This window comes from Balaenoptera musculus, chromosome 20, assembly GCF_009873245.2.
Source record: "Balaenoptera musculus isolate JJ_BM4_2016_0621 chromosome 20, mBalMus1.pri.v3, whole genome shotgun sequence".
Taxonomy (NCBI): Eukaryota; Metazoa; Chordata; class Mammalia; order Artiodactyla; family Balaenopteridae; genus Balaenoptera; species Balaenoptera musculus.
In genome coordinates this window covers 8801900-8826206 of record NC_045804.1, presented here as the reverse complement: position 1 = coordinate 8826206, position 24307 = coordinate 8801900, and the positions used below count along the sequence as shown (strand labels likewise).

The 24307-nt window shown below is 57.4% G+C and overlaps 1 protein-coding gene across 5 annotated transcripts in view; it reads right to left on the bottom strand.

Moving 5' to 3' along the window:
- SEPTIN9 (septin 9) overlaps positions 1–24307 on the bottom strand; it is a 166172-nt gene that overhangs the window by 70682 nt on the left and 71183 nt on the right. For all 5 annotated transcript variants that reach the window (XM_036836226.1, XM_036836224.1, XM_036836225.1 and 2 more), the window contains one exon: positions 10421–11062. In XM_036836226.1, the coding sequence (XP_036692121.1) occupies positions 10421–11062 (642 nt within the window). The remainder of the gene's footprint in view (positions 1–10420; positions 11063–24307) is intronic.

Below are 24307 nucleotides of genomic sequence, written 5' to 3'. Positions count from 1 at the left end.
TAGGCAGCGGGAGACCATTTGGCCGAAACTCACATTTTACAAAGCTTTAGATTTAGCCTCTTGAGGTTAACGCCAAATGAGGCAATGCACACAATCACAGAATTAACCCAACAAGATTAAAAGAAGACGGTTACCATACAACACCCAACATGCTTTGAAACCTTGTATTGATAGTCCCTAATTTATTTTCCTTTTTTAACCATATCAGGAAGGCCCTGAAATGGAATAGTACTGATTGTCTCATAGTCGCTGCTCCCAAGAAGTGTCCAGCCATGAACACACACAGTTCCATTAAGTGCTACAGTAAATGTATATCACAGATACAGAAGGAGCACAGATGGGTGAAGAGAGAGATGTACTCCACTGGGGAGGTTCGTGGAGTAGACCTCCTGGAAGGGAGGGTCCTGAACCAGCTGTCAAGGATGACAAGGAACGTCCAAGGTGGGAGGGGAGTCGGGGAGCGGCATTCCTGACAAAGAACGACACTGTGGCATGGAACAGTGTTTGGAGAGCCTTTGAGGGTTTTTTTTTTTTTTTTTTTAATTAATTAATTAATTAATAAAAAAAAAAAGTATATCACTGATAAACTTTTCTGGTTACAAAAGTAAGGCGTGCATAGTATTAGAAAGAGAAAAGCAAACATAGTTAATGTAGAAAATTGAAATGCCTTGTTATACCCATATGATCCCATTTCTAAGAAAGGTTCACGACAGGCAAATCTACGGTCATTGTTTAGGGCTGGGAGAAATGGGGGTGGGGGACAGGAGGTGACAGCTAATGGGGACAGAGATTCTTTTTGAGGTGATGAAAACGGTCTAAAATTGGAATGTGGCGACAGTTTCACAACCCTGTAAATAACTGAAAACCATTGGATTGTACACTTTAAATGGAAGAACTGAATGGTATTATGTGAGTTGTATCTCAATAGAGCTGTTTTTAGAAAATAAGAAAAGCTCCCCCATCCAAAGAAGCACAGCAAGTATGAAGGTGTAGCAGGCACACAATAAAGGTAAGAAGTACTCCATGGAAATATTGTTTCATTCGTATACACACCGCACACACACATCTACACATACGTGTGTCCTGGTCTGTGGTGTAAAACGTACTTCTTACTGGAGGCTGCAGCCCAAAATAAGTTTGAAAGCCACTCTCCGGGCAACATCAAACTCAGGATTCCAGAAAGCCAATGGCCCTTCACCTGCCTGGACCACTCTGCCCCCTTCAAGACCAAGGGCCCTACCCCCCACCCCCCACCTCCAAGAGGTCTCTGCTGGCAGGGTTTGGGGGGGCTCCCTCCTCGGGGTGCCAAGGCCCTCTGGACTCGTCCCTCTCAGAATACTTGTCACACTGCACTGCACGCATGTCTCGGAGGGAGTGTCCCCAGGACATGGGCTGTGTCCTGGCCACCGACGCGTATTCTCCTCTGAGGACAGTGCCAGGCCCAGGGCAGCAGCCCAGGTGCACAGACTGATGGTGGCAATCATGGGGGGCTGGCCCCTCACCACCCCCTCCACACACCACTACCTCTGAATGATCTGAGGGATTTTAAATAGCTTACAGGATGATTTTCTAGGAAAGAAACGTATAAAATAGGAGGAAACAAACCCCAAACTCAAACAAACCTATGGAAAACACTTTTTAAAGGATGAGGCGCCCACAAAAGTATCCGGCTCAGATGGTTTCACTAGTGAATTCTTCAAACGTTTTAACACAGAGATGATCGTGTAGCCGCTTAAAATGTTCCAGAACACAGAGGGGGGTAAAGAAACGCATCCAAATTATTTTTGCTAAGCCAGCACGACACTGACACCAAAATTGATAAAAATAGCAGGCGCACACATGCCCGACACGCTGTAGACCAAGCTCACGCGTGTATATCCATGCAAGAATTGTGCGTCTCTACCTCGCTGTTTAAACCCAAATAAATTCCAATGGATTAATGATTTCAGTACATAAAAATGAAACCATAAAAGTACCAGAAGAAAACCTGAGTGAATTTTTTTTCTATGATTTTGGAATGCAGCAGGCCTCTAAGCAGGACATAAACCTCCACAAGAGAAAAGAAAAACAACAAACTTGACAACCTAAGGGTTAAACATCTCTGTTTAGAAGAACACACTAGACACAAAATGAAAAGTTAACAACTGGGAAAAAGCACTTGTAACAGCTACAACAAAGGTGCACCAAGGACTCTTAAACAAACAAAAAAATCAACAAGAAAATGATTAACGACCCAACTGGGAAAAAAAGGAACCTAGGAAAGGAATGAGCAGGGAACCTAGGGCCTTCCGCCTGTAAACAGAGGAAAAGATCCCCACCCACCCACCCCAACTTAATAAGAGATGCACAAAATAAAACACCCATCAGATAGCTTTCTACCTCTCCGTCCAGGGCAAGGCACACAGCACCTCTCTCTGTCACGACCAGAAACTGATGTAGCTGCTTTAGAAGCCAATTTGGCAACATGGACCAAAATCTTAAACGCACACATCCTTTGGTGCAGAAATTCCACTCCTAAAGGTTTATCCAACATGTGCACATATATAAGCGTGAGGATGTTCCTGGAAGCCTGATTTATCACAGAGGAAGCCAGGCAAGAATGGCAGGACCGGGCTTCCCCGGTGGCGCAGTGGTTGAGAATCTGCCTGCCAATGCAGGGGACACGGGTTCGAGCCCTGGTCCGGGAAGATCCCACATGCCGCGGAGCAACTAGGCGCGTGAGCCACAACTACTGAGCCTGCGCGTCTGGAGCCTGTGCTCCGCAACAAGAGAGGCCGCGACGGTGAGAGGCCCGCGCACCGCGATGAAGAGTGGCCCCCGCTCGCCCAACTAGAGAAAGCCCTCGCACAGAAACGAAGACCCAACACAGCCATAAATAAATAAATAAATAAAAATTAAAAAAAAAAAAAAAAGTATATCCCTAAAAAAGATGTTTGCTTTAAAAAGAAAAAAAGAATGGCAGGACCACGTCAGGGCCGAGGACGCAGCTGTTAGGAGGAATGTGCCCAATCTACATCCACGGTGTCATTAAATGGGGAAAACACACACACGCAAAATCCAGAAGGACACACAGTGCGCCCCACCATCCACATGGGCTATCCCGGGGAAAGGGTGGGAGATCAGGAGAGACAGATTTCCTTTTCACGTTTCATGTGACCTTGACTTTTTCTCTTCTACCAATGGTCACGCACTGCTTTTGAGAATTAGAAGAGAAAAAGGCAACGGGGCAAACGGGGCCGAGGGAGCCAGGGATGCAGACCAGAGCATGGGCTACAAGCTCGGGGAGGGAGAGGTGCCGTGCAATGGCCAAGCTGCGCCCGTTCGTTAAATAAGGCTGCATTTGGTTTTCATTTATGAGCTTGTTTAACAAAACCTCCCGGGTGCTGGGCCTGCACTGGCGGTCCTCACACGTTAGCACTTTCGTTCTAACAACGCTGTGCAGGAGGAACGAGGCCCATTGCGATGATGAGAAAAAGGACTCAGAGAGCATAGGTCATCAGGCCAGGGCAGTCTGAGGGCCATTTCCCCCACGAACAAGTGGGCAAGGCCTCCCGAGTGGCTTCCTGCTGGAACATTCTGTGCTTCTAAGTTGTACCCTCTGTGTGTTATATTTTAGGAGGGAGATGGAAGAGGTGACCTCCAAGGCCACTTCCACTTCCCAATTCCTTGCTGGGACCAGCGCTGGTCTCTCTGAACTGCATTGGACAGACCGGGGATTTCCAAACCAGGTTCCCTAGAGCCCTGGGGTTCCACAGCGGTGTGCCCAGTGACAGCATGGGAAAGGGGACGGGAGGCCTCCCTGCTCAGAGAACTGGACGCTCAGTCCTGGGCACGAGCTGCCTTTGCTCATTAGCTACAACCGGTAACTCCGGGAGCTCCTGGGATTCCAGGGGGGGCGTCTCTGACACCCACAGAAAGGCCCAGGTCAGGGAAAGCCAAAGTGAATAAAACATGGAAAGGAAGTCATGCCTGGACCCGAGAAGGGTCCCCTCCTCACCACCCACAGCTCTCAGACATGCGGCCCCAGGTCCACATTTAGCCACGTCAGGCCAGTGGGAACCACGTGGCGTCATCCTTCAGGCTGCCTGCTGGAACCCAGGGTCTGGGCAGGGCCGCCCACACTTCGGGGCGCCAGGCGGGGGTCCGAGACACTCCTCCGGTGTTGAATGTGCCCTCTGTCCACAGAGCGTGGCTGTCCGCGCAGGCGTGTCCCCCGGACAGCAGCCCCATTGTGCCGACCCTGGCTCCCAGCAGCTGTCCTGGGCAGAGAGGCTGCGGCTGCAGACACAGCCCCTCTCCTGGCAGCTGCTCGGCTTCCCAGGTCAGGCACCCAGGAGGCCTCACCCAGCACCACGTGTCTGGGGCCCGGGCTCCATCCCTGGTCAGGGCTGCAGCCCCCAAGCTGCAGGGAGGCAGCGCCAGCCTCCCTGCCCGGCCCGCTCCCGCAGCTGTGCCCAGCTCTATGTAAGGCATTCCGCAGCTGCTCGGCTGCATTCCCTGGATGGGCCCGCATTCCTCCCTCCTCACCACTGGGCTGGGCTTGGCAGACAGCTGGAGGGCCAGCGGGGGAGGTGGGTGCTTTCTCCCGGGCCCTCCCTGCCCCCTACTCTGCCCCACCTTGAAGGAGACACACCTGGGCCTGGCCACCCCTCCGCCACATCCTCCTGTCCCCCCATGCATGGGGACTTCCTGCTTCAGACCGAGGTGTGCACAGGCCTCAGGGTCAACTCAGAGGAGAGCGTCTGTTCTTAAAAGGCAGAAAGAGAGAGGGACCCAATCCCCAAAGGTGAGAGGGTCCCTGGATGCCCTCTGGGGCCACGACAGGAACGGGGAGGAGCCCAGAGCAGAGGGGTCTGTCGGGCAAGACAGCCAGGCGGGAACATTCCTGCAGGAATATGTTATTTGTTACCTGAAAAAGGTACAGCCTTTTTCCCACCAGAATAGAAACACACAGCCCCACACAGAAGAAACCTCTCCAGGCTCAGGGCCCAAGGCACAGAGAGATTCAAGTTCACTGCTCTGCTTTGCCAGACACAAACGAGACCCTCAACATTTATGAAGCTCCTGCCCTATGCCAGGTGCTGGGATGAAGGGTAGACAAGGTGCAGACCCCGGGAGTGGGGAGTCCACAGTCCAGGGACAGGCCCAGAGGGGACCCTGGTTAGTGAGGCGTCCTGCGAACACGGGGGGTGTCTAGGGAGCCTTTGCAGAGCTGGCCCTTCCTCCCTAAGCAGATGGCGGTCCCCTTCTCCCCGCCTTCACGCTCTCTGATCCCCACACACACTTCTGGGGCACGTCACGGTCCCCCCACTTCACTGGCTGACGCCTTCCCACCCTTCAGACTCAGCTCAGATCTCACGTTCCCCCAAGCCTTCTCTACCCAGCCCCCTCCGTCCCCATGTCCCTGTGCTTGTGGCCTCCCACGATTCCCCGTGGAAGTGAGATCTTCCCCGTTCTGCCCCAGCCCCTAACACAGGCCTGGTGCAGCAGGCACCCAGGTACACCCGGAAGGCGGCAGGCTCACCTCGTTTGCCAAAAAGCCACGCTCACCACCAGAGGCGTAGGGGGCCTGACGTCCACCTTCCTCAAGGCTCTACCCACGACCAAGGATATTTCTAGATGTTTTTAGTCGTAGGAAACCGGAGGAAGACACTCGCTGCGTCTGCCCCACCCCCAATGTCACGCCCACATCACCAGGGACTCCTGGCACCACCGTGGACTGGATACCTGTCTTGGTTATTGGGGGCCGGGTAGGTGCAGCTGTACCTGGAGAGCTCAGAGCCCCTACCACTACTGTTGCCTCGGGCCAGCAAGCCCGACACCTCCCTCGTTTGACAGATCAAGAAACTGAGGCTGGGGAGTGGGGGGCAGGTCGGGGGGGGACGCGAAGTGATGGCTCAGAACCCAAGAACTCAGCTGGGCGCCAGTCCGGGGACACCCCACTCACCACGCTGCCTCCCCCATGGCCTCCAATGAGCATCCAGAGACGGCAAAGAACCAGACCCACGAGTGAGCGGCCAGCGCCCGCCTTATAAGGCAGCCTCGGGGAAACTTGGCCGGTGGAACCTGGGGGGTGGCTCCCGGGGGAGGGAGAGCGGGGAGCCTGCCACACAGACACGGCTCCGGGCCCTGCAGCCCAGCCCCACCCAGAGCCACCCAGGTGGGGGCCGGGGGACCTCGGAGGGGAGGCAAGGCCGTTCCCACCCGGAGCCTGAGAGAGGAGCATGGATGGAGGGTGCCAGGCCCAGGGACAGGGGCCAGCAGCCTCGGAAACCAAGAACCCGGCACGCCAGAGGGAGCGGATCAGACCTGTGGGTTCCTGGTTGACCAAAAAAGTATCTGCTTGATCCTTGGAGAGTCCCATGGGGTCCCTGCAGCCCCTGCATCTGCCTACAAGAGCCACCACAAAGTCATCCCCATGTCACTCCTCCAACATTGTTTTATTGAGCACCTGTTATGTCCAAGTCACTCGGTATCTCATGAGAGTCTTTCAAAAAAAAAAAAAGACAACGGCCCCAGCCTCAAGTAACCTAGAGTCCAGTTCAAGGCGTGGAGGGAATTCTGAAGAAGACACAGCAAACGTTAAGAGTGGGTATCGCTGGCTTACAGGTGAATTATAGTTTCTTTCTAATGCCTATATTTTCCAAATTTTAAAGAAACAGTACTGTGAAAAACTGTTTTTGCATTAAAAAAAAACATCTAGCAGAGGAAAGAGGGTTCATACACAAATAATTTACATTCCAAGACAAACACATGATACTATACATGAGAAAGATGCAAAAAGGCACGGGAATCAGACGAAGTGAGGCTATTTCCAGTTAGTGGGAGAGGTGCCGTTTGAGCAGGACTTTGAAGGATGCGTAGGAGTTTGAAAAGCAGTGATGTGAAGAGGAGCAGGGCTGGGGATCAGGAGATCAGTGCAGAACCGTTGTGAGGAAAGGTGGCCAGTGGGAGACCATGAAAGGACCAGAGCAGGAGGAGCTGGGGAGCAGGGAGGTATGAGCTGGACAAGAGGGTGAATCCATTGTGGGGGGCGGTGGCCCGGGCGAGTGAGCAGTGAAGGCTCAGAGTGGGAACATATTTCATCAGTGCTGTGCTTTAGGGAGGTCAATCTAGGAACAACTTAGCTGAGGTCCCAGGAGACCCTGTCCTGCGCCCACAGTCACAGTCTGGAAGGCTTCCTGGAGGTAGAGGCAAAGGGCTGAGTCTGATCAGAGGGCACAGAGCTCCCTACCTCCCTGATCCTTTGCCCCCGCAGCGCCAGCTGGCCCTCATGGGTAAGGGATAGTGAGCCCATGGAGGGCAGTCAGAGCAGGCCCTGCAGGCTGGGGGGCTCCTGGGAGCTCCCAACCCAGCCCCGCCATGGAAGCGCGGAAGGGGATGGGAGTGCCAGGTCTGCAGGAAAGATGGACAGGAAATGAGGCCGAGGGACAACCGGATCTGTGCCTGGAGGGGCTGGATAGGCCGAGACCAGAGGAGGGGGAGGGAGGGAGAAGCAGATGGAGCCTCAGAACAGGGGCTGGCGGCGAGCTAAGACCCGGGGCTCTGCAGAAGCCACTGCAATAGATGAAGGGAACACCCCTCCCTCGGGAAGACCCTACCCTCCACCTGGACTTGCCCGGGACCTCAGGACTGGACATCCAAGCGAGCAGGTGAAGGCCAAATTTCCCAGCCCACAGAGGGCCTTGCTTCCTCCCCGCCCAGCCCACTTCTCACCCCACGTTACTTCCAGGCTCACCCCACAGTGACTTCTGTTTTAAATGAGGAGAATCCTCCCAGAGTCATCCAAGCCCCCACCTCCTCCAAACCCGAGCATCCTTCCCCTTTGCAGTATCTGTCCAACGCCCCCGCCTGGTTCAAATGCACCTCAAGTTTCTCAACCTGTGAGCCCTGGTCTCAGACAGCCCCCTCCCCATCCAGCCAATAGGACATGGAGGGGCGGGCTCAGCACACTTGTGAGTTCACACATGTGCACACCCATGACTGGCACATACGCCGACCCCCAGTTCGTGCTCCAGGGGCGGGAAGGCAGCCCCCACCCCACCCCAGCCCATGGACCTCTCCACGAAGAGCTGGACTTCCATCTGCACAGAGAGGGGCTGCGGGTCCAGGGTGCTGGCGCCCAGCTCAGACACTGAAATGCTTTTCCCTGGAAAAACCGCACAGGCCCAGCACCAGGCTCCCCAACACCTCTGGATAGCGGCCTCAGCTGGGAATGCTCTTCTCTGCCCGTCTTTCCCTGGTTCAATCCCACCCTCTCCAAAACTCAGCTGATGAGGCCCGGGCTCCCGGGGGCTCTCCCACAGCCCGGCCCACTTGGTTCCACGGCCGCTGTTCACGTCCTGCTCCCGAGGCAGAGCTGGCCTGACCGGTCCCCACGGTCCGGCCTGACCAGCGGCTGCCGCTGGAGGAAGACGTTCTTAGACGTGCCCGCCCTGACGAGCCAGGTCGGTGCCACCCTGAGCAGACACCCCCTGCCTGTCCCCCAGAGCAGGACCACCTCCTCGGGCACGCAGTGCCAACTGTCATCAAGATCTGGACGGTGACGACCGTCTCCCCAGCCACATCCTGTTTGACTCAGCTGAGCGCCAACACCTCCCCCCTGTGACGGGGCTGTATCCGGCAGCAAAGGCCCTGGACCAGCAGAAGATCGCAGGAAACAGCCTCCTGGCCGCTCCCCAAACACCAGCCATGCATCCTGACATCGGCACCAGCACACCTGGGGGGTGGCGTGGCTCTGCAGGGTCACGTCTGGGAAGATGCAGATTCACGCACCAGGGCTGGAAGGGACCTCTTGGTTCCTGCTGCCCACAGTGGGGCCCAACGTCAGAGGAAATTCAGTCAGCCCCTTGGCCCACCCGACCTGCTCGGTCAAATGTGCATTTGGGCAGAATGCAGCTGCTCCACCAACGCCCCTACCCCACCCCATCACAAGCCCCCAAGTCCACTGACCACAGGAAAATTCTCATTCAAAAAGGAAAACCTGAAAGAACTCAAAGCAAGGACTCGAGATACTTGCACACCCATATTCACAGCAGCTTTATTCACAAGAACCAAGCAGTAGGAGGACCCCAGGTACCCATCAACAATGGATGGATAAGCAAAGTGTGGTCTGCACATAATGGAATATTATTGAGCCTTAAAAAGGAAGGAGATTCTGACACCTGCTACAACATGGACGAACCTTGAAGATGTGCAAAGAGAAACAAACCAGACACAAAAGGACAAATATTTAGGATTCCACCTACATGAGGTACCCAGAGTAGTTAAATTTGTAGAGACAAAAAGTAGGATGGTGGGTGCCAGGGGATGGGGGGGGGGGAGGGGGATGGGGAGTTAGTACGTTATGGGGACAGAGTTCCAGGTGGGGAAGATGAAGAAGTTGTGGAGATGGGTCACGGTGACAGCTGCACAACAGCATAACGTATTTAACGCCCATGTGTTGTACACTTAAAAATGACTACACCAGTCAGTGTTGTTATGTGTATTTTACCACCATTAAAAATAATTTTTAAAAGGTATATCAAAATCCCAGAATGTTCTGCCTGTTCAACCCAAAGGACACTTACTGAACATTTACTGAGCCCCGAGTCCTGGGATCAGAACTGGACCCAGCTTTCACTGGGCTTACAACCCAGCCGGCACCTTAACACAGCCCATGGGCCCAAGACCCTCCCTGGGGGGGGGCAGTAACGGTGTCCCACGGGATCGGCACCACCTCCCCTGGGAGCTCCCCGTGAGCACAAGTCCGGGTTTGGACCCTCCGAGGATGGTAGCCAAGCAGAACACCCCCCAACAGAGCTGTGAGCAGGAATCATGGGGCTCCCTGGCCTGGGACCCCTCCAGGCAGCCCTGAAAACCTCAGCATGCAGAGGTGAGGCGTTCTCGTGCTCCCTTTGCATCTGGCCACGACCCTCCCTACCTGGGAAGGAAGAAGAGGAAGACCCTCCTGTGCAGAAAACCCCTCCTCACCCGCTGCCCCGGGGGCACCAGCAGGGCAGTCACAACGCCTTCCCAAGCAGGAGCCTGCCTCCCCGCGGCCCAGTGACCACCAGACACCAAGAATGTGACAGCCTGTCCTAGGGCCTCAAACCCATCCAGCCCCGACACGAGCCTGCCCCGGTTCCTGCCCCCAAGTCCTGGGCTCACAGCAGAGGTTACACCACGGCCCTGTGGACCAATTAACAGGGGCCCTCCACAACCCAGAGATTCTTTGCCAAGTCTAACTCAAATCCAACTTGCTGCATCTCGGTCCATCCCCCGTGGACAGAAAGAGCTGCCAGTGCCCTCCCCTCAGCCTTCGGAAGTATACGCGCCCCCACTCCTCAATATTCAGCTTCTTCCTCCAAGACTCCAGGGCAAAGCCAGCTCCCTGCCCCCCAAATCACTGCAGCACGGATGACCAGCACCTGCTACTCACCCTCCTGGCTCTTGGGTGGGGCCTCGGCCACGGGCGGCTGGGGCTTGGGCTCCAGCCTGCTCTGCAGCTGAGACATCGGGGTGGGTTCCGAATTCTCCAGGGTCTGGGGTGGGATGGGGGAGGCGGGCCCCTCGGCTGGCTTGGGCACCTGGATCTCGACCCTCTTGGGGGCTGCGTCGGCGGTGGGGATGGCGGGCACCTCAGGGATCTTGGAGGTGGGGGTCTCCATCCTCCGGTGGGCTGACTCCTGGGGCTTGACTATGGTGATCTCCGTCCTCCGAGGGGTGGGCTCTGGCGTCTTGTGGCCCAGTGCCTCAGCCCGCTTGAGCCCGAACCGGGACGGCCCGGCGGTGCCGGCGTTCTCTACCTGCTTGGACGAGATGTCGATGGAGATCTCGGTGCGCCGAGACACGGGCTCTGCCTTGGGCCCCGAGAGCTCGACCCTCCGCAGGGCAGCCTTGGGGGATCGCTGGCTGAGGGAGTCTACATGGCGGGCCGCGGGCTCTGAGTTCTTCACACCCAGGTCCTGGAACTTCTGCGTGGAGCTGGCCACAGAGGCCCGGAGCAGGGGAGTCTGGACCCTCCGGGTTGGGGTGGAGTTGGGCGTCTCGACCTCCTCGACCTCAAAAGATCTTTTCAAGGCTGAAAGAGAAAGCGAGGAGAATGTGGTAAGTAGGCGGCTCGGGAACCCCTGGGAACATCCCGCTAACAGTGAATGTCAGAAGGCAGCTGGCGGGGATGCTACAGCAAGGGGCCCCCGGGAAGACTCTTGCGCCCTTCACCTCTCAGGAAGAAGAGAGGACAGCCCCACTCCACGAGGGGACTGAGGCACCAGCAGCCACGTGTTCTGGGAGAGAGAGAAAAGGCGGAAGCTTGGAGGACGCCCTCTGTCCTCTCTGTCCTGCCGTGGCCATGGTTCCGCCAGCTACATTTTCTATAACGATGCTCTGGCTCAAGGGAGGGGGCTTTGATTTCTTTCCCTCCTCACCTCCACCCAACACAGACACCATCAGCAAACACCACCAGCAGCAGCAGCGGTGGGAAGATGTCCCCAGTAATAACAACCACAACCATAACCAATCAGAATCTCAATGGGGGAACTTCCCTGGTGGTCCAGTGATTAAGACTCTGCGCTCCCAATGCAGGGGGCCCGGGTTCGATCCCTGGTCAGGGAACCAGATTTCGCATGCATGCCGCAGCTAAAAAGATCCCGCGTGCCGCAACTAAGACCCGGCGCAGCCAAATAAATAAAAATAAATAAATAAATACAAAAATTCATTAAAAAAAAAAAAAGAATCTCGATGGGAATGTCACCACCAAATCAATAACAGCATGGACAGCCAACGCTGGAACTTTTAACACGGGCAAGGCATTGGGCTTCCTGTGCATAAGCACATTTACTCCCCACCCTAACCCCATGGTGTAAACGATGCTATAAGCCCCTGATACAGATGGGAAAACTGAGGCCCAAGTGCTTAAGCAAAGTGCCCAGTGGCGTGGAGTGAGTAGCAGAGCCGGAAGATGTGTCTAACTCCAAGGTCCAGGGTTCTTACTCCTTTCTGGTGGAATAATGGAGATCCTGGGCGAAGTTCACACCGCTGCCTTTCTTAGTCCTCACACCGGCTGCTTCTGCCTCCATCCTACACTACTTGCCCCAGCCGGACCTGGGCCCACGCAGGACACTGACCACCCAACTCCCACCCCACAGCCCAGCATTTCCCCCCGGTCACCCGCCATCTCCGCCAGGATCTGCTCCCTCCCAGGTGGTGGGGACAGTGCCTGAGAAGCCACTACCCCCACAGTCCCTGCAGCGTGCTGCAAACGAGAACCAGCTGCTCCCGGTTATAAAGACCAGAGTGGGAAGGGGCCCGCGGGGCAGGAACATGCACCAGTTCCTCCCCAGCCGGGCCCACAGCGGGCCCTCAGCGACCCACAGTGTCTCTCCCACTCCCCTCCCCACCTCACCTCACAGCCCCAGGAGCCCAGAATTACAGGGACCCCCCCTCAATTTCCTCCCCCAGCCCGCAGCTGGTCTCCAGCCCCCAACACCAGCCCTCAGGGCCATTCTGAGCAGCCCCTCCCTCCAGTCTTCCTTCCTCCAAATTCCAACACAGCCCTCGTCTCTTCCCCGTGGACATTACCTCCTTCAGAAGACCAGGGTGTAGTGGGTGGCTGAGTGGGTGGGTGGCCAGGGGCATGTGTGCTCTGAAGCACTGGATGTAGGGGGAAGCAAGGGAGACCCCAGACCCTGATACCTGGCTGCCGGAACTACCAGTTCCCCAAACGTGACACCCCTGGGGGACCCTGTCTAAGCCCTGGGCACACCTCCTTCTCGGTGGACAGAGGGCACAAAATCCTGGGTCACAAAGCTCGACGGTCCCAGAGGCCCTGTAGGGATGGGAAATGTCCTCCGAGGGAGGCAGCTGTGCAGATTTCGGGAGCGGGCGCGTCATCACACACTGACTCAGGGACACACCTGCTGTTCAGCTTCATTGCGGCCAAGCAGGCATGTGTGTGCAATGTGGCCAGAGCTCCTGATTCAAGAGAATCTGAAAATCTGGATTTTTTTTATATGTTATCTCCTGATTTTTAAATGCTGGCACAAACAAAGCAAAACAGCCCCTTTAAAAACACTGTGCGGTCAAAGGAAATCACATCCAAGGGCTGAACTCGGCCAGTGGGCCCTGCCGTGACCTCAGGTTGATAAGGCACATGGCCAAGTGCGGCAGGGGTGCGCCTGTGCAAGGACCCCACCTGGCGCAGCTCTGCCTCTCACTGGGGGCTGTCCAGCAAGATACGCAGGGTACAAACTGCCCATCCAAAGAAGCCTCAAGTGCCCAGGGAGAGGTCAAGTGCCTGCTAAACTGGCCAGAAAGTCCAGGGCTGAGTGCCCGGAACTCTGTCCTCTCATGGTTCCCAGGGCCTCCCGAGACATCTGGTCTACCCCCACCCCGAGAGCACTGTCCAAACTGTCCCCGATGGTGGCTCCTGTCTGTCTGTGAGCTCCCTGGAGGAGGGGTCCACACCCCACCCACCTAGGCACGTGCATGTCCAGGAGTACTTGGTGTTAGCTCCTTGGGGCCAAGTTGGGAGAACAGGAACTAGGTGGGTGAGGGCTCTTTCCCAGGTTTGCCCCACGGGAATAAGACGACCTTCTCCTGGGAGTCCCGACAAGGTCTGTGCCCCTGTTTGGAGAGCCCCCTCCTTGGGGAGCCCATTTGAATGCACCTCCAACTGCAACTCATGAATTCAGACCCTACACCAAAGCAAAGGCCTCCCCGAGTCGGGAGGCCCGATTCGGCGATGACTTTGAACCAGACTGGCCGGCACACAGATCACTGCTCCCCGGAACACAAAATCTACACAGAACGCACACACCCGGCCCCATCCGCCACCCTCTCCTCTCTTTGGCTGCTCTGTGTTTCTTCCTGGCACATGCCACTCCCTGGGCCCATACTATCTGCATGCTTAGCACTCGGCTATATTATCTACCCAGGCATTCACTGGCCAGCACCAACACCCCCATTAGTCTAGTTCTCTCTGAGAGGACAAGGGCTGTTCCCACCATCAGGACGGTCACTGCTCAGCAAACATCCAGGGCTGATGGGGGTTCCTGACGGCTTACGCCGTCCCCACAAACAAGCACTGCCCCCACCCAAGGATTTCAAGTCCCCCCTCTAAAGCCAGGCTCACTCTTGCCTCCTCCCAAAGCCTGCAGTGGTGGCCCCATGCAGTTCACGCCACTCCCTCCCGTGTCATCCTGATTATCCCAGTCTGCTGGGACTGGCTTTGGGGGAGGGGGGCTCCCTGGGAAGAGAGCAGGAGTCCTCTCCTCTGTTACACCGCGAGCCAGCCCTCCAGCCCTTCCTGGGCCTCGGGTGCTTCTTCTAAGCACAACATAAAGGCCAGACCGGATCACAGGTTTGTAACTGTGGGCCCAGAGCAGGGAGGCACCAGGCCTGAGATGTTTCACTTTCCTCTAAGGTTCTGTAGGGAGTTGAACAGTGTCCCCCGGCAACCCAAAAGCTACGTCCAAGCCCTAACCCCCAGAACCTGTGAATGTGACCTTACTTAGAAAAAGTCTCTGCAGATGTCATCAAGGTAAGGATTCAAGATGAGATTATCCTGGATTTAGGGCGGGCTCTAAGTCCGGTAAGTGTCCTTATAAGAGAAAAGAGGAGGGAGATCTGAGAGACACAGAGAAGAAGATCATGCGACAACAGAGGCAGAGACTGGAGTGATGCAGCTGCAAGCCAAAGACGCCTGGAGCCATCTGAAGCTGGAAGAGGCCAGGAAGGATTCTTTCCTAGAAGCTTTGGAGAAAGCTGGCGCTGCCGACACCTTGTTTTTGGACTTCTGGTCTCCAGAACCATGGGAGTAAATTTCTGTTGTTTAAGCCACATTGTTTGTGGTTATTTGTTACATCAGCCACAGGGAGTTAACACAGGGACCGTTAGAGGGATGAAACCTCTGGGCTACAAGGTTGTCTGGGGCCCTTCCCGCTGGTGCTGTCACGTCCACTCTGCACCCAGCCCCTCTCAAGAAACGTCCAAGGACTTCCCGTGGCGGCCCAGTGGTTAGGACTCGGCGCTTTCACTGCCGTGGGCCTGGGTTCAATCCCTGGTCAGGGAACTAAGATTCCGCAAGCCGCGAGGTGTGGCCAAAACGTAAAAAAAAAAGAAGAAGAAGTAGAAACGTCCAACGGATGGACCAATGGAAGCGTGGCCGAGCTCCAGAACTGCTGTATCAGACACCCAGAGGAGGAAAAGCTGCCTCCTTTTCCAGGAATCACACAAAACCCCGGACGGTGGGAGAAGTCGTCACGAGAATAACATTGCTCTAGATTTACACCGGAATATCTGGTGATGAAACCAAAGATCATTTTTTAAGGCAGGCTGCGCGAGGGATGCCCTAGGAGCAGCCGCCTCTATACAGAGGATGTCATGACACAATTAGCACCCAGCTGGGAAGAATTAGGAGACGGCTTGTCACGAAGCTGGCAGGACAGGGTCCTCCAGCATCCCGTCCCCCAGCGGAAGTCCTAAACACATGCTCCGGGTCCTGCCCCAACACGCACAGCGACCCCTCCCTTCCCAGGGTCAAACTCACCCCGGAAACTCCTTCCACTTCCTCCGTGGAGAATGGCTATAACCCACCATGGCAGTGGATGCTTTTTGCACTTTACTCTTCTCCCCCTCCCTGCGGAGAGGCAGCCCAGGGGGTCCAAGTGCGGCCAAGGAAGCCAGCAAGAGTGCAGACTGGAGGCCCCTACGTGACCGCATCTGATGGGGGACCGACAGGCAGAAAAGTGGCCTTTCACTGGACCAGGGCAGTGGGGAGTGGCGCTGTGCTGCTTCCTCTTTTGTCTGCAGGATGCTAAATGCCCTCAGAGGGCAGGCAAGAGACACCCCCCCACCCCAACCCTGCCCGAAGCGGACAGGACAAACTGCATGGCTGCGGGGCACCAAACAAACATGGGACCAGGCTGTACCGGGAGGGTCCCCGAACTGCCACTGGGAGGGAAAAGGACTGACATCTCCCACAGGGCACAGGGGGCCCACCCATCCTCACACCATTTCCCAAATAAGAATGCTCCCGTTCTCCCTCTCGTGAAGTCAAGAACCCCCAAAGCCGGGCTTGAACGCTGCTTGCTCCCCAAAGCCCTCCTCGGCCCCAATCAGCCCTTCCCCACGAGCACATGAGCCAGAAGACTGTCGTGCCCTTTGGCCCACTGCTGGGAATTTACCCCCAGGAAATCATCAGACGTACAGAAAGATTTATGTACGGGATGTTTGCATCAGCATTAAAACAGCAAATGCTGGAAACAATTCGAGTTTACGTAGATTTTTCTGAACCCATATGCCAGAGTCCTGCAAAGTCATCAAAATCACAGTTCTGAATATGAGAAATGCTGAGAATACTAAGTAAAAATAGCAGGATCCAAGATGTATGCACGGGGCCTGACTTCATCTCACACACACATGTGCAGGGTGCACGCACATTTGAGGAAAACAGCCGGCTCTGGATGGAATTAAGGTGGCCGTTTAATTCATTACGCTTTCCTGCCTTTTCCCAAGGAGCCTATGCTAATGTGGGTCACTTCATATTTTCAGGGGATAAAACCATCAACACTGCTCTTACAAAACAAACCTTGCTAAGAAGAGGGGGAGGGTGTGGATAACTGCACCTCCGGCCCAGCCTCTCCCGGTCCATCACCTACAGTCTCGGCTGCTGCAGAGGCCGGGCCGCCCGGCCAGATGCAAACCTCCCGTCGTCGTCGCGCGCATGGGGGTCGAGGCAGGAGCAGCCTGGATCTGGGCCTGTTTAAGGAGGAATGTGCCGCACACAAGAGGCCGTTGTGAGGGCCCCCGCTCTGACCGCAGGCACGCTGCCTGCCCACAAACCTCTCCCCGCTCCAGGAACACTTCCTGGAGCACACCGCGGGCCTCAGTCTGGGGAGGGGAGACGGGGTGAGCCACAGAGCCCTGCTCCAGCCTGGGACAAATGTCATGCAAAGAAATGTTAGAGAACAAGGTCAAAACAAAGCCATGGTCAGCTCCAGTGGGAGGAGCAACGTGGCCACTGCCCAGCTCAGGGGTCTGATTCTGGGCTCAGGCTCCAGGAGCACAGCCCTGGTGAAAGTGAGTCTCTTCCAGGCAGCAGCAAAGCAGGTTCTGTCCTGAGAAACAATGGCCACCTGGGAGCCAGGGTGAGACACCCAGGGAACACAGGGTGCCAGGCGAAGGGCACCTCCTTGCTCCCTGGCCTGAGGCTGCAGGGAAAGGTCACAGGAAAACTCAACCCTGAAGCTAAGTGCGTGGGCCATCAGACCCACAGAGTGAGTCCGGAGCGTGTGCGACCCCTGGGGTGGGCTGGATCCACCCCCCCAGTTCCTGCTCTCCCGTGAGGACAGGGAGCTGGGGCTGCAGCTGGGCGGACAAGCTCCCTCCAGGGCAGCAGGGAAGATGGAACAGGAATCGGTGGGCCAACGGGCCGGTCCCTGAAATAACAATCCTCCGAAGGAAAGGAACCCAAGGCCACAAAAGCAAGATTTGGTCCCGGCGAAAGAACAAATTCACTGGGGAAAACCGGGCAGGGCAGGGCCAGGGGGACGATCCCAGGCAGAGGGCAGGGCAGGACAAAGGCCCTGCGTGCCTCGGATGAGCCGAGAGCTGGCCGGACGTGGGGGCCTTGCAGCCTGGGCGCACACTGGGCTCCTGCTTTCAGGGCCTAATGCAGGGGCTCAAACAGGGGGCGGCACAAGCACAGTCACCTCCGGGCATCTGCTTCCCCATGTGTCATGCTGAGGCGCTGACACAGTGGTGCCCGGGCAGCAATCACGACTGTTGCTGGTATAATTGCCATCTGTGTGTGCACCCCGGGGGGTGGGTGTGCACATGTGCATGTGTGGTCACCCCACTGGTGGCCGAGGCTGCACGTGCCTTACCCGTGTCCATCACACCCACGGCCAGTATCTTCCCCTGTGCCCGAGGGCCTCCCCCGGCGCCCCCCCTGGTGCCCAGGCCCGGAAGGCAGGAAGGGGTTAACAGTGCTTCCCTGGCACACAGCCTTTAGGCAGTAACTGGAGGGTAAACACTCTGGGGGGCTTGGTGCAGGGTCCCCTAGCACCCCCAGTGGTGCTCACTCCCATGCCTGGGGACCACCTGGGATCACCTCCCACCTGAATCCTTGTCTCAGGAACTGCCTCGGGCGGCCAGTGGAGGAGGGGCAGGGCTAAGAGGGCAGGTGAGAGCAGGTGGGAGGTGGCAGGCTCAGGGCAGGGAAGAGGATGCAGATGGGGAAAGTGGGAGGGGGTGCCCTCAGGAAGTAAAATAGTCCAAAAGGAAGGGCTTAAAATAGACACAGCTGCTGAGCAGAACCTGGATAGGGACATCGGTAAACAGCGCTGTCAGCGGGTGGCCCTGGGTTTCCCGCTGCGAAACACAAGACACCAGCCAAAGTCCAAACAAAGGAAGAGACAAGGCCCAGCACTGGCACTCACAGCTCAAAACCCTCCCCTCGGGCCTCTCCCCTGCCCTCCCTGGGCAGGCCTGGCTGGGCTGCAGGGCCAGCGGCAGCCTAAGAACCCCGTCCAGTGCCAGCCCCGTCCTGCTTCCCGCTCCGGCTCCGGGTCCCGGCGTGCTGGCCAAGGGCACTGGCCGCCCTGGGCTTAGCTGCACACGTGGCTGAAGGCGGCACACAGCCCCTGCTCCTGGCCCTGACCAGATGCTGGCCCGCATCTCAGCACCCTGCACAGTCCCACAGGGACGGCCTGTGCCCTCTGGACAACAGGACCAAGCTAAGCCACCTTCACTCAGCCCTCAGGGGCCACGTGGGGCGAGCCCGGTGTCCCTGAGAACTGGAGGTTCACCAGGGGGTCTTAACGCCCAGGTGAAAGATGTGAGGTCAACCCCTCCACCCCGCAATTTATCTTGAGGATTGTCTTTTACTTTGGCTGTTAGGACACGGGCACTCCAGGGAGACTTCCTGCTCCTCACAGCCTCCCCCCCAGGAGGCCTGGCCCACTGCCCACCCTGGACCAGCGACGTGGGAAGGAGGTCTGCTGTGCCTGCCAGTTGGGTTCCCAAGTTGGGCCAAGAGAAAGCAACAGGCCCCCTCCTCCCTTCCCAGGCTGCCACTCACCGCAGGGAGACCCTCCACGCAGCCCTTCCCGCCCATGACATTTCCAGGCACAAAAAGAGTGCAAAGGTGATCCCTGGCCCCCTCAACTCGGGACACGAACAAGACCCCTCACAACGGGCAGGGAGCGCAGTGGCAGCTGTGGTCAACAGCCAGCCCTCGGATTCCAGACCTTCTCTTAATCCCCCAAATTCATTACGTTAATTTCTCCCTGGAAAAAGCTCCCTAGCGCCCTGGCTAGCAAGGGCACGGGCAGAACCAGCCCTACCCCAGCCCAGCTACATAGTGTAATCCACCCAGAATGGGTCCTGTCCGATTCCTTCACAAGGGCTTCCAAATCTCATGCTGTCTGCAGAGGACACCGGTCCAAAAGTGGCCCCCAAAATGGTCTGAGTCCTAACTCCCGGAACCTGTGAAAGTGATGTGGGAAAAGGGTCTTTGCAGATGTAATTAAGGCAACGATCTCGAAGTGAGATCATCCTCGATCAGGGTGGGCCCTAACTCCATGACAGGTGTCCTTGTAAGAGACAGAAAGGAAGACACAGAGGAGAAGGCCGTGTGAAGATGCAGGGACGCATACACAAGCCGAGGGACGCCGAGGATTCTCGGCCGTCACTGGAAACTGGGAGAAGGGCCTGGAAGAGGCTCTCACTCGGAGTCTCCAGAAGGAACCCACGTTGCCCACACCTGACATCCGACTTCTGGCCTCTAGACCTGGGAGAGACCACATTGCTATGTTTGAAGATCCCCGGTCTGTGGCACTTTGCAGCCGCAGGAAATTCACGCATCAAGAGAACAGATTTTTCGGCTGCCGTGGCCTTTCTGTTCAGCCTCCTCAGCCTCTGTTGATGCCGAAGCCACTTTCCGCAGTGACTCACCAGCTCTGGGAGGGGCACATGGGTGCCCTGGAATCGGGCTGGCTGGCAGGAAGGACCTCTCTCCTCTCAGCCTGAGTCAGCCAACAGGTCACCCCAGACCTTCACAGCTGCCAACGCCGGGCCAGCAGCCCCTTCCTGCCGCTGCCTGCCCCCTGGCCTCCGAGCCTCCCCCCCCATCTTCCTGGGGCAGGGCCCTTGTGTCCAGCCCACCTGGGATGTCCCAGCTCACACCCGTTGTTCCACTGTCGTCCATCAGGGCACCCTGTTCATTCCCAACAGGGTCTCCATCGGGGCAATGAATTATCTGGTCGGCCTACCTAAGGCGGGTTCATTACCGGTGTTCCCCTCCCTGCCATCAGAGAAGGGTCTTGGGGTGACGGCTCTCAGGGTTGGGGAGCAGCCTGACAGTGGAGACCCTGGCAAGCATCATGGGACAGCCACATAGCAACTTCTGCTTCAAGAAATCTCTCAACACAGAGACAAACCAAAACAAACGCTCCGAAGAAGCCACTTCTCAACCTGGGGCCTCTTCTCACTCCGGCCATCTCCCAGTCCCCCTGGTTCTGGCGACACTGGGGTCATTCTGGGCAGACTTTAACAGTCACCCTAAGACACTGGACTTCCTTCTTTCCTTGATGAAATTAAAGTTATGGGAACATGAGCACATGTAGACCCATCTGTCCTCCCCCTCTTAGGCCAGCTGTGGGCTCTCTCCACTAAGAGGACAGATGGAACGGGGCTGAAGCCGCATGTGAGGAGATGCGGGCCAGATAGGGGAAGAATTTCCTGACCCAGGGTGGGGACGCTGGGGGTGGTGGTGACCAGGCTTCCTGAAAGGCCGAGGAGGAGGGCCTAGGTGCGGCCCAGCCTGGGGGGAGAGGAGGGGACAGAGGACCTTTCTGGCCTCCGAGGGTCAAAGGTCCCCTGATAAATGGCAGCCAAGGAGGGCAGGAGGGAGGCCCTGGGAGGGGACTGACTTCGAAACCAAAGCCACAGGCTGCAGCTCCGAGGGCTCAAAGGTTACAGGGCCCTTTAACCCACAACGCCCCTCTCGGGCTGCCCCGGATGCCCTGAGGGGGTCCCGAGGGGGTCCTGTCCGGACTGACGGAGAACTGAACTGCTGGCTCCAGGTTGGAGCACAGCCCCTCCCGCAACAAGAGGGTCCCGCTGAGGGCTGTTCCTCGGATGCTCCCCCAGCCCCACCCCCCGACCACAGAGCAAGGATCATCCCATCCCCGAAAAGACTCTGCGAACAAGCCGGCCCGCTCACAGCCGTCCGCGCCCCTGCTGGCTCTTTCCCACACGAGCCCCCGGGTGCACCGGGCGGTCTCAGCTCCACGGCACCGGGCTGGGCTGCCAGGCTGGTGGTCAGCGTGACACTCCATCCTGGTGGAGCTGCTGTTTGTTCCCTTCTCTGTTCTCAGCGTAGCGGGTGATGGCTTTTCCCCATCCACCGGGAAGAGGAACCACCCCGCTGACTACTGCAGGAAATGGTAGAAACACTTAAAAATGCAAAAAAAAAAAAGCCTAATACCAGGGGCTGCTGGGCCCAGCTGGAGCCCTCCATTAATCACGCCAGAGGGACAGTTGCAGCTCTCCGTGCTGTGGCCTGAGGGCGGGCGCAGGCGGGTGCTGCCCGGGCCCATATGAGCTCTGGCCTAATTACAGGGGACGGTGACCCGAGGGAGCAGAGTTCAGGCCCCGGTCACAGCGGCACCCAGGAGCCCAGCTGCTCCCCAGGCCTCCCGAGGAATGGAGCGGCTCACAGTGCATGACCCCAGACCAGCCAAGCTCCGCTGGGCCAGAGGACGGAGTCTCCGTGACCACAAGGCCCTGCAGGCACCAAGGCCGACTGGAGGGTTCAGGAGGGCTTGGTCTCTACCCTCAAGGACACAGGGCTAGAGGGGGCTGGCAGAGAAGGAAGAGTCCAGAAAACTGACAGGAGGAAGTGGGTTTGTTGTGTGAGACAGGCCACAGCTGGACCTTGAGGAGATTCTGGAAGGGGCTCCCAGGGGCTGCCCAGCTGTTCCAAAGAGCCCTGGTGGGGCCTGAGTGAGGCCCCCTCCAGGGCTCCTCTCAAGGCCTTGCCAGGCTCTCACCAGGAACAGCCAGATCCTGGCCAACTCAACACAGCCACCTGGAACTTGGGGAGACCCCTGGAAACCTAAAGCAAGCCGGGCAAGGCCTCTAGGCCCGGCTGCACCACCAGGCAGAGGATCGGAGACGGGGCACCCTCACGCTCTGGGGATACAGACGGGGAGGCCGAGGCCCGGGGAGACCATCAGTCAAAGTCACGCCATTAAGCCCGTCCAAGCCTGGTCTCCCGACCCACACCCAGACGCTCTGCTGCCCCCAAGGTGGGCTGATACAGAGGGGCAAATGGGGCCCCCCAAAGATTGTTCCGTGTCCTAACTCCCAGAAGCTGTGCACGTGACCTTATTTGGAAATAGGGTCTTTAAAGATGTAATTAAGAGCCTTGAGATTAGATTACCCTGGATTTAGGATGGATCCAAAATCTGAGAGTGAGTGTCCTCATAAGAGCAGAGACAGGGCTTCCCTGGTGGCGCAGTGGCTAAGAATCCGCCTGCCAATGCAGGGGACACGGGTTTGAGCCCTGGTCCGGGAAGATCCCACATGCCGCGGAGCAACTAAGCCCGTGCGCCACAACTACTGAGCCCACACACCACAACTACTGAAGCCTGCGTGCCTAGAGCCCGTGCTCCGCAACAAGAGAAGCCACCGCAATGGGAAGCCCGCACACAAGAGTAGCCCGCACTCACCGCAACTAGAGAAAGCCCGCGCGCAGCAACGAAAACCCAACGCAGCCAAAAATAAGTAAATAAATAAATTTATTTTTTAAAAAAAGGCAGAGAGAGAGACACGGAGGCACAGGGAGCAGAGACTGGGGGGGATGTGTCTACCAGTCAAGGGCACCACGGTTGGCCAGCCCCGCCAGGAGCTGGGGGGAGAGGCTGGGCAGGAGGAACCAGCCCCACCCACATCTTGAATTTGGACTTTCTGGACTCAGAACTGTGCTTTAAGCCCCCGGCCTGTGGTCTCTGCTGCGGCCAAAGGACACTCACGTGCTCCTTCGGACTCCCAGCCCCTCACCCATCTCTGCCCCCCGCCACCCTGAACTGGCCACGCAGCTGTTCTGTTCTTCTGTTGCACCTTCCAGGGGCCACCCAGCCGCGGCTTCCAGGCAGCGACCCACTTATTCTTTTCTCTTTACGTTTGTTCTTTGAGCCTCTGAGTGTTCACCTGCCCCCCCCCCCCAGGTTTGGGGTAGAACCTCCCGAAGGACAGAACAGACTTGTCTTCTGGGCAGGGCGGGCACTGTGCCCCGAGCATTCTCGGAGGGTGACCAGCCTTAAATATGAGCCTGTAAGGCGGCCTCCGGTCCCCCCACACTTTCTTCCCAAGAGAGGAAGGGCCTCTGGGGCAGGCAGTGTGGGAGCCTTCCGCCACCGGCCTGCGCAGCTGCAGGGGACAGGTAAACTACCCACCCCCCGCAGAGCCACACCCCCAAAACTGACCACCTCTCAGTTCCGCTTCTGGCCTGAGGGAGCGGGAAACGATGAGAGCTGTATACAGTATACGCCAAACCCTCTGTGCCAGAGAACGCTCCACTCCCGCCCCTACCACCCAGCGCCGCCTACTCAGCCCCATAACCTCTGACCTGGCTGCCGGCCACGCGGGGCCCAAGCTGCCAATCATCACCTCCCACCCTGCAAAGCCCCCGTACAGCCAGGCCCTTCCAGCCACCAGCTGCAGCGGCCATGGGGCAGAGAGGGCCAAGCCCCCCCTCATACACACAGCAGGAAACTGCCCGGGTCCCCTACATCACCAGGGACACAACCACCCCCCCAGCCTGAAAGCCCCTGGGTGGGGGAGGTCCGGAGCAGCAGAGAGAAAGCGCCTGCAGGAAACAGGGCTGCAGGTGGGAGTAATTCTTTTCTTAACTAAAAATGGAGAATTTCAGCCAAGTTGTCCTCAGCAGAACTGCTAGGTGTAGGAGGGTCTGGGGGGCGGTGCGCGGGGGGCTCTGCAGACAGCCCAGAGCTGGGGGCTGCCGGACGATGCACAGAGTTGTCACGAGTACCGTCTACGCCCCACCCGGGCCAGGCAGCTGACCCCTCTGGCCTCAGCACCCTGGTCTCTTCCAGCTGCGACACCGAATGACCCCATGAGGGCCATTTTTGGGTCTGCCACCAGCTCCAAGTTTCTCTCATCGCTCCTGCGACACAGGCCCGGCAATTCCAAACACTCAGCAGAGCTGGAGGGGCCCGGCCAGCCCACCTCCCATCTGGGCCGAGGTCGACGACCAAGGCTCTGGCCACATTCCTCTGCAGCCGAACATGCAGCTGCC